General features: G+C 41.5%; 1 protein-coding gene across 1 annotated transcript; it reads right to left on the bottom strand.

Annotated features, from left to right (window-relative positions):
* Nucleotides 1-4,663: 4,663 nt before the first annotated feature.
* LOC144087150 (gap junction alpha-8 protein-like) lies at nt 4,664-7,567 on the bottom strand. The gene is made up of 2 exons (XM_077617493.1): nt 7,417-7,567; nt 4,664-6,900 (listed from the first exon to the last, which is right to left on the bottom strand). Exon 2 carries the CDS (start codon nt 6,883-6,885, stop codon nt 5,686-5,688), a length of 1,200 nt encoding a protein of 399 aa, XP_077473619.1. The 5' UTR covers nt 6,886-6,900; nt 7,417-7,567; the 3' UTR covers nt 4,664-5,685.
* Between the last annotated feature and the right edge of the window lie 3,080 nt (nt 7,568-10,647).

Here is a 10,647-nt window from a genome sequence, read left to right as displayed (position 1 = left end):
ACAGAAAACATCCTCATGTGGGAGAAATTTCATTCAAATATAAATGGAAATTCTGTCATTTATTTTTCGTACCGCTTATCCTCACCAGGCAGAGGTCATTCTGAATTGGTGGCCAGCCAATCGCAGGGAGACAGACTTAGGGGTCAATTTGGAGCAGGGGTCTCCAACTCCAGTCCTTGATGGCCCCTATCCAGTCTGTTTTCCCATATATCCCTCCTTTACCGCACCTGAATCAAATAAACAACTAATCAACAAGCAGTCCAGGAGCTTGATCACGATCCTGATTATTTGATTCAGGTGTGTTGTTGGAGGTTTCCTGACACATTCCAAAGACATGAATGGTAGGCTGATTGGACGCTCTAAATTGAACCTAGGTATGAGTGTGAGCGTGAATGGTTGTCTGTCTCCCTGTGCCCTGCGATTGGCTGGCCACCAATTCAGGATGTCCCCCACCTCTGGCCCGAAGTCAGCTGGGATAGGCACCCCCCGTGACCCTAGTGAGGATAAAGCGGTTCAGAAAATGAGATAAGATGAGATGAGATGATAACCAGCCAACTATGCGTGTTTTTGGGGATGTGGGAGGAAACCGGAGTACCCAAAGAAAACCCACACATGTCCTGGGAGAACATGCAAACTCCACACAGGAAAGGGGGTGAAGCCACCTGGGATTTAACCTTCGATCTCAGAACTGTGAGTCCGACACGCTAACCCAGGCATGGGCAAACTACGGCCCGCGGGCCATATACGGGGCATAGACTTTTTATTCCGCCCCGCCGACGTTGTCCAAATTATAGTAAAAATCAATGACCTCATTCATTTTCCTGCAATACCCTCGTTTCCCCGATAGATAGCGCACTAGTCTAGTAAAAGTATGTAAATGTGTGTGGGAGCTCAAACAGGAGATTAGTTCGTTATTGGAGCTACTTGAGAATACTGACACATTTCTGAACATTTAACTTTTACTGTGGACATCCTGACACACATGAACGAGCTGAATGTGAAGCTACAAGAGAAAAAACAGTTTGTGCATGAAATGCAAGCAAACCTTCCGCCTTCAAAACCAAGTTGGTTTTATTTTTCAAGCAAATATCAGACAAGTCATTTGCTCATTTCCCCACACTGGTTGCGTTAAAAGAGGCCCCGCATGTGAAAAAATACAGGAAATCATTGGATGACCTGCATGAGCAATTCTGCCATCGGTTTTGTGATTTTGGAAAAATTGACAGCTGGTGTCATGTCCTTTCTCACAAGACCCAGAAACGGTTCCACAGGAGTTGCAGTTGGAACTGATTGATCTCCAATGTGACAAGTTCAACTCCCTGAAAGTCGCTGAGTTTTATGCTTCATTAAGTGCAGCCAAATTTCCAAACATCCAGAAGATGGCACAGAGGATTCTGGTGTTATTTGGCTCTACATATGTGTGTGAACAGACCTTTAATCTGATGAAAACCAAGAAAGCACCCCATAAATCCCAGATGAGTGATGAGTATGTTAATACTTTAGTCCTTTTTTTCTGTTTATGTTTCATATGTACTGTTAACGGATGCAGTTTTTTTTATATGTATCATATCTAGTGCTGACCCGGCCCGTCTGTCAAATTTTTAAAGTCAATGTGGCCCCCGGGCCGAAAAGTTTGCCCAACCCTGCGCTAACCACTCCACCTTAAATGGAAATGTAAGACGAAAATATAAAATAGCAAGTTATGATTGTTAAATTGTGTGCATGCATGAACGTTGTACAGAAAGGCAACACATCTTGACACGTGACTTATTTTTTTAATGCAATTAAAAAGACACTTCCACTACACAACTATCATCAGTGAAGACTACAAGTTAGTATAAATGTTTTTTTGTTGTTTTTGTTGTTTTTTAAATATATATTAATCATGTCTTCTTACAAACATCACAACTGGTCTAAATAAAAATACACAGCCATTGTACAATAGAAGTCATTGTACTTTATGTGTAAACAAGGACCTTGTGACAATTTCTTTCAAATATATGTTTTGCTTTATGACCGCTCACAAACTGGTCAAAGCTGCCTACAAGATGTGTGTGCACGCATTTTAACCACTTTAACTCATTGGTTGCCATTGACAGCTCTAGATTTTCAAATCCATTTCGATTGGGTGATCAATCAATTATAATTCTACCGCTGTCAATGGCAGTGAATGATTTAAAAGGATTTGAATACAAATCCATTCAGATTTTGCATGCAATCATGAAAGTTCCGAGATTCTCAAGGGTCCATTCTAACAAAATAATGAAATAAAGTTCACATATTTCCAGAAAAGGCACAAGAAAAATGGTTGAAACAAGTAAAATATTAAGGCTTGTCATCATTTAAACTTCTCCTCCTTGTTTTTTTCTGACAATGTTACATGAAATGTGTACGCATTCTAAACAGTGCAGTACCTAAAACACCACAGTATGTACATACAAGACAATTTAGGCGCTATGTACATTTTTTTCTTCCAAAGTTGGTGTTTTCTCCACCGCTCAAACTCAATCAAGTATTTGTCTTGCCCTCCCAAACCAGGTTAAGGATGCTTGTTTTCACTGACAGGCACCCATTTCTTTTATTGTCCCGCCTCCCAACAATACTTTGTGCTGATGAGGCAAGATCTTTTTTACCCGCACGCCTGTTTGTACTGCGCAAAAAGAGAGAGGATTTGGCCTGAGGTGGCTCTATAGTCCAGTCTCTAATGGGGCAAAATGAGCAGAGCTCTCATCCAAAAGTTGCATCAGAGTACGCCAAAAAAGCGCTCACACCGTTCTAGACAAGGTAGCAACAGGATTACATTGAAAAAGACATTCAGGCATGTGTTCTTATAAAGGTTTACTCGCTATGTACCCTATTTTACAGACTATAAGTCGCACATTGTTTTTTTTTTGTAGTTTGGGATTAATTTGGAGTACGATAAAGAGCTTGGAGACAAGTTATGTTGTATTGTTTAGGCTGTAATTATTAGAATAACTTTTATTGTTATTACCATAATGTAGAATGTTTGATGTTGATTTGTGATCAATTAAAATGACTAAACATGCTAGTTAAACTCCAGTGCAACTTGTTTGTGTTTTATACTATGGTCCGGATATCTGTCTGTATGTTTGTGTTCAATAAATAATTGTAATATAAATTTGGGGATCAGGAAGTTAAAGGTCACAGAGGTCAAAAAGAATTTTTGCAATAACTATTAGGAATTAGCCTGTTTAACTCAAAGTGTGGAAACAATGCACAATGAGAAAAGAAAGAGTGGTGACTTTGCGGGCATGAGGGAAGGGAGTGTCCTCTCCACCATATATGGCGATGCTTTGAATTTGGTGGCTTAGGTGTGTGTAATTTTCAAGGTTATAATAGCTTTTTAAAAATTCTAGTTTAATTTTAAGTAGTTTAATTTTTCCCCTTTTAAACAAGTTGGTTTTAGTAAGTTTATTAAGTGGGCAAATGCCTTTTTTATTTTTTTTCTTGAAATTATTAGTTTTAGTTCAGGTATTAGTTTTAGGTTTTCATAAATTGGGTTAATTGTTAGGTGAAAAGTTAAAAAAAGAATAAAACAATACAACTTTAAAAAAGCATTAAACATTTATTCACTCTTATTGAGTTTTTTTCATTTTGATGTGCAAATATTAGATAGAAAGAAGATAATACAAAAAAAGTGTAATTAAAAAAAGGTTTTTAAAAATGTATTCAGCCCTCTTGAGTTGTGTTATTTTGATATGTACGTTTTAGAAATAATATTAAAAACAAAAGGCATGAGTGTCTTTAATTTTGGTTAGTTTTACGAACACAAAACTTTTTTTAGTCAGTGGTTTAGTTGTTGTTTTTTCTTTTATACATTTTATTAATTCACTTAACGAAAATGTCATTTCGCTCGTTTTCCTGAACAATAACCTTATGTGACTTTTACTCAGGTGCGACTTATAGTCCAAAAAATACAGTAAACCAGCTTGTGTCAAAGAGATGCACCGTTGAAGTGTTGGAAAAAAAAGTTACACACGGTGTGTGAACTTTTACGTGTGCAAAAAGGTGCTCTCCTCTCGACCCCGAAAATATGACCTTTGCCAATACAAAGAGCTGCGAATGTTGTATAAAAGTGTAAAAGTAGGCACTTGTTGCATTATAGCACTGTTGGAATGGGAAATCAACTGATTGACAGAAAGACAAGTATAATAAAACTCTCTCCTGTTCTAAGAATGTGATGAAAAGAGTAATTTAAAAAAATGTTGACACAAACGCTTGCCATTATTTTCCCAATTTGGAGTCGGAAAATGTTGTCTAACATTGGCTGCCATTGACGCCAATAGATGAATATACGTATATATTTATCCTCCATTGACAGTGAGAGGTAAAGTGGATGTCTATCATGAGTTAGTTAATGGAATAACATTAGTTGTTATAAGTGTTGATCTAATTTGCTAACATCAGTGTAGGTAATATTAAGTGGCAATGTGCCAAAGTTACTGTATGGTCAAGGTAAGTGTTCATTTACAAGAAACTCTTGTCCATTTATCGCCTTCAATGGCAGCCAAAGTCAAATTATGAAAGAGATTAAAGCCGTTAGAACAGTGAGAAGTTCGATGGCATGTTTCCTTAGTTTTGAGTGGTACTATGCCAAAGTTAGTGTGTTTAATTAAAAAAAAACATTCTTAAAAAAAAAAAACTCTGGTTCATCTAGCACAGAGGTCTCAAACTTTATCTGGGGTCCTGCTGGAAATAGATTCTGGGTGAATCTGAGCTGCATGAAGGATTCCCCTAAATGTGGGTAATGTTGCTAATTCACTTTTGTTTACTTGTTGACAAACACCAGCAAAGTCTATTATGCACAAACTATGGTTGGTGATAAGAGATTGAAACTAAATGAATAAATGGCCAACTTGTGCGGGCCAAACATTTTATTGATATTATTTTTAAACCGCGTACGTACTATTTTTTTAATTGCCCAAGCTGAAATACACACAAATATATAGAGGGGTGATGGGGTCCAATGGGCCCCAATTGGCCCCCGGGCCACAAGTTTGAGACCACTGGTCCAGCACCATCAATGGCAGCCAGTAAGTTCATGAGGGGTTTGTATACTCATACTCAATATAATAACTAGGGTTGTCAAAAGTATAAAAACGGATAGAAGTATCGTCATTGAAATGTATAGGGATACGATATAATATTTGATGGTAAAAGTATCAATATGAAGTCATTCATTTGTTTCTGCATGGCCACAAGACATTGCATTTTACATACCATTGACAGGGCTCGATATCCAATCCAGTTGAAGTGGGCGGGCCCAGTTTAAATGGATTGGACGTCTACTTGTGATACTCTCATTTAAAGAGTTTTCTGTTTTCAAGAGGCACGCGATTGGACGTCATTGTCAATGGCACTGAAAGTGTAGAATAGATTAAAAAAAATTGACTTAATTTGGGTTTTAGTATTCATGGTTTATCGAAAATGGTATTGAGTTACCTATATCAGGTTTAAAATGTTGTTATCGTGACAACAATAATCCTAAAAACCACAATACATACTTGACTTACATGAGTTAAATTTTTGGTCGTTATTCCGCAACGTTTTCTATCAATTGGCAGCGGCAAATCATAACGGCAAACTTGAAATGCAACGTTAATAATTCCCTGCCTGGCCCGTTCTGGAGTGCGTGCGTGTATGTGTGCGCTCTCCCGTGCATGTTCATACGGTGAGGTCGTCCGACCTGGCCTTACTGCTAGCCTGGCTCAGTCGGCTCAGAGGTCTGCTGTCCTCTATCGTATCCGACGCTTTGCTCCCCGCTCGAGCCGCCACGCGCCCTACATCTGCCACCTCCGCCCCTGCCGGCGGCGCCGCGTCCTCTGGTCGCGGCATGGCACTTCCGGTCTCGGCGGTCTGAGCGTAAGTGGGCAGAGTCTCGTCGTACGCTTTGGGGTCGTCCCCCATAGGCGGCTCCTCCTCTGGCTTCTCCTCCAGGCCATGGAAGGGTGGGGCCCCCCTGCCGGCCTCCATGCCAACTTCTGACAGCGGGTAGAGGTGCGTGATGGGAGCTGCTTTTTCCTCATCCAGCCGCCGGTAACCTTTCGCCCTCTGCAGGGATGACACGGGCAAAGGGGGCAGGCTTTTCCCAGCGGTCGAGCCTTCGCCCTGTGCCGGTGCGAGGGCCGGCTTGCGGAAAACGAAACGGATCTTCTTCAGGCCTAGGTGGCTGATCTCCACAAAGTTGAGGAAGAGTGAGACGCAAGCCACGGCCAGCATGAAGATGATGAATACCGTCTTCTCCGTGGGGCGGGACACGAAACAGTCTACGGTGTTGGGGCAGGGCCAGCGACTGCATTTGTACAGGGGCAGGATGCGGAAGCCGTACAGGAAGTACTGGCCCACCACGAAGCCCACCTCAAAGAGTGTCTTGAAAATGATATGGCAGATGTAGGTCCTTAGCAAGGTGCCCTCTAGTCGGAACTTCTTGCTACCTTTAGTGCTGGTCTCCTTAGTGGTGCGGACGCTCCCTTGGTCGGGCGCCAGCGGGAGTCGCTCCTCGCTCAGCTCCTGTTGACGGCTAAGTTCAGCCTCCTCCCGCTCCTTGCGCTTCTCCTCCATGTGCACGTGGTGCACGGCGTGGCCCACGTAGACCAGAGATGGCGTGGACACGAATATGATCTGCAGAACCCACAGGCGGATGTGGGAGATGGGGAAGGCCTCGTCGTAACACACGTTCTCACAGCCGGGTTGCTGCGTGTTGCACACATAATCGGACTGCTCATCACCCCACACAAACTCGGCTGCCGTGCCCAAGATGAGGATGCGGAAGATGAAGAGAACCGTGAGCCACACCCGCCCGATCACCGTTGAGTGCTCGTTGACTTCCTCTAAAATATTTCCCAGAAAACTCCAGTCGCCCATGATCGGTCCGTAGCGCTGCAGAATGAAGGGTGGGGTAGGGAGGAACACGGAGGGCGCAGATATGCGGGGAGGGTGGGGTAGGCAGACCCGACAAGTAGGGTGAGGAGGGAGGGGGGCACACAAGGAGTGTCAAACGTAAGAAAATGTGGAAAATTCCACCGAGAAAAACGTAGGAAATTCCCAAAATCGTGCCTTCGGACGATACCACTCAACAACGTTTTGCCGAATTTGGCTCAACTTTTGTGTGTAACTTAGTTACGAGGTGCAGTCTTACACAAGCGTGGTTCTTGAAAAATTAAAATAACTCAGTCAATTAAATGTAGAATCCCTGGAAAAATCATCGTGAAACCGTTTTCGGTATAACCTACAAACGTGCCCAGCAAAAGCGCTACGCCTATCCCGTCGGCAGTCAGACAAATCTTAACCTTTAACAGCGAGAAATAAAAATGTCAAGTTTATAACCACGCTAAACCTAAAGCAAGCTTCAATATTCTCCGATAAATGTGAAATAAAAAGAAATGGGCAACTTGCCACAGCTGCGGCTCCCTGGAAGTTGAGTCCTGTCCCGTTCTCTTGGCACCCAGTGGCTAAAAGTGAACTTTTCTCTGCCCTCTTTCCCACCTAAAGCCCTGTCCTTGTCGCCCCACTGAGCAGATGTGAATGAATCGGCTCTGATGGTTGGTTTTGAGTTTGCTGCGATGTTTAAGCTTGGAGCCAGACGGCCTTTATTTGCCGGGGCGACGTGCGGTGACGCAGTGAGACAATAGGATCAACGCGGCCCGAGCGGGGATGTATGGGGAGCAGGCCTCAGGCTACCATGGCAGCGTGGACGCCGGACCACTGGGCCACCGGGTCCACCATGCCGCAGAGGTTCGGATCCGCTTCACGAAACATACCGAGTGCAGTCGCAGAACCTGCAGTTGCTCAGCCATGCCCCGTGTCAGGGAACAGATCGTGGATGTGCAAGAAACTATTAAAAGAGACTTTAAAATGTATAAATTTAGCCATACATATATTCTATTTGAGAGGATTAGGGGAAGAATTGAGCCTTCTTCAAACTTTATCTGGAATTTTAAGAGGTGTGCCTCAAATTCAAGAAGATAAAGATAATATTCAGAGGCAAAAAGTGTTGTGATTAAGACCACAACCATGAAAAAACAAACTTTACCGAAATCACGAATCACCGAGAGTAAGTGAGGATCGACACTTTGGAAGGCAAGACGAAGACAAAAATCAAGAGCAAAAGAAGATTAAGAATGCGATCAATACTTAGTCTTTTAGGACAACTCAAATCGAAACCAAGATTCTCAGGTTTGAACATCACGACACCAATACTGAAACCAAATCTAAACCAAAGTCCCATCAAGTCCCACAGTTGGAAAACCCCCCAACATGCTCCGAACTAAACCCCTGAAACGGCCAATAAAAAACTTAGAACCCAGAATCTCAAGAAGAAACCTTGAGTTGGAACCAACTATGGGGTTAGGGTTCCCCCTTCCAAGACGACCAGATTGTAATGGATCTAGAAAGATCAACGTTACGGAAAACAGTCTGCGTCGATCCAACAAAAGGTAGATTCTTGGGAAGGGGGCCCATTTTTCCTTACTAACGACCAGATACAGACAGGGCTTTCGACAGTGAGGCCTTTCGGGAAGAAGTCCACTTCCAATCTTTTTTAAAAGATTGGGTGGAGGCTATTACTCCTAGAGAAGGTCAATATCAAGACAAGAGCAAAAGACTCTTATATCACTCAATCAGAAACTGAGAAAGATGAGCAATGTCAAAACCAAGACCAAGCAATACAAGTCTCTGAAATGAGAACTAAACTTCAACCAAGACCGAATGAAGTCCAAAACTCTGAGAACTGTAGGTAAAGATTAGGACAAGCGCAAACCTCTCCATTTCAGTTTTTAGAAGGCTCATTGAGGCAATTTGAATGTTAGCCATATTGGAAGGTTGCCCCGACCCATTAAAAAAGATGAATTAGACAATCCAGTTTTCAATCAAAACAAGAGAATCCAGTAGCACCTCACTTGAGACTACAAGCATTGAGATATTTATATTGAAACGCGAGTTTTCATAGTGTGGGGTCTGCATGCCCTCTTGTGTGTATGTGTCTGTGTTTCATCATACTGTAATAGCTGGAATGTTTGGAATGTCCACCATTGCTCAAGCACTCCCGTTTGCTCGCTTGGTCGGATGATTACAGTTTATGATCCCTGAATGCATGTGCACAATATTTGTCACCGCTTACAGTTGGATAACTTCGTTTGCCATTGACGGTTATAAACGTTCAAACAATTGGGAATGATGATGAGCCAGGCCCCTCCCAGTACAAATAGTTTGGAGGTCAATCAATGGGAGCCAATGTGTTAACTTAGTTATCTGACATCATTCATTCATTTATTCATTCATTCATCTTCCATACTGCACATCCTAGTAAGGGTTGCAGGGGTTGCCGGAGCCTATCCCAGCTGACTTGGGGCAAAAGGCAGACTACCACCCTAGACTGGTCGCCAGTCAGTCGTAGGTCACACAGAGAGACAAATCACGCACTCACACTCATACCACATATATATATATATATATATATATATATATATATATATATATATATATATATATATATATATATATATATATATATATATATACATATACATACAGTTGTGGTCAAAAGTTGACATACACTTGTGAAGAACATAATGTCATGGCTCTCTTGAGTTTCCAGTTATTTCTGTAACTCTGATTTTTCTCTGATAGAGTGATTGGAACAGATACTTCTTTGTCACAAAAAACATTCATGAAGTTTGGTTCTTTTATGACTTTATTATGGGTTAACAGAAAAAGTGATCAAATCTTCTGGGTCCAAAATATACATACAGCAACACGAACTAGCAATTTTGGTGACTTAGAAAGTTGCCTTAGTGAAATTAGCTTCATAACATGGCCTCTTAACATCGTGTGAGTGATTATGAGTGACTACAGCTGGTGACTTCTCTGAGGCCATTTAAATAGGGCTCATTGGATGCAAACGCCCACAAACGCTACAATGGGAAAGTCAAAGGAGCTCAGCATGGATCTGAAAAAGCAAATCCTTGACTTGAACAAGTCAGGAAAGTCACTTGGAGCCATTTCAAAGCAGCTGCAGGTCCCAAGAGCAGCAGTTGGGTGTTCCAACTGGACAATGACCCCAAACACATCAAAAGTGGTAATGGAATAGCTAAATGAGGCTAGAATTAAGGTTTTTGAATGGCCTTCCCAAAGTCCTGACTTAGACCCCATTGAGAACTTGTGGACAATGCTGAAGAAACAAGTCCATGTCAGAAAGCCATCAAATTTAACTGAACTGCACCAATTCTGTCAAGAGGAGTGGTCAAAGATTCAACCAGGAGCTTGCCAGAAGCTTGTGGATGGCTACCAAAAGCGCCTAATTGAAGTGAAAATGGCCAAGGGACATGTTACCAAATATTAGCGCTGCTGTATGTATATTTTTGACCCAGCAGATTTGATCACTTTTTTTCTGTTCACCCATAATAAAGTCATAAAAGAACCAAACTTCATGAATGTTTTTGTGACAAAGAAGTATCTGTTCCAATCACTCTATCAGAGAAAAATCAAAGTTGTAGAAATAACTGGAAACTCAAGAAAGCCATGACATTATGTTCTTCACAAGTGTATGTATATATATATATATATATATATATATATATATATATATATATATATATATATATATATATATATATATATATATATATA

This window comes from Stigmatopora argus, chromosome 13 (assembly GCF_051989625.1).
Source record: "Stigmatopora argus isolate UIUO_Sarg chromosome 13, RoL_Sarg_1.0, whole genome shotgun sequence".
Taxonomy (NCBI): Eukaryota; Metazoa; Chordata; class Actinopteri; order Syngnathiformes; family Syngnathidae; genus Stigmatopora; species Stigmatopora argus.
The sequence above is the reverse complement of the archived record's forward strand: the minus strand, read 5'-3'. Positions and strand labels throughout refer to the sequence as shown.

Coding starts and splice junctions, on each gene's coding strand:
- LOC144087150 (XM_077617493.1), bottom strand. CDS start 6,885: ATGGGCGACTGGAGTTTTCTGGGAAATATTTTAGAGGAAGTCAACGAG.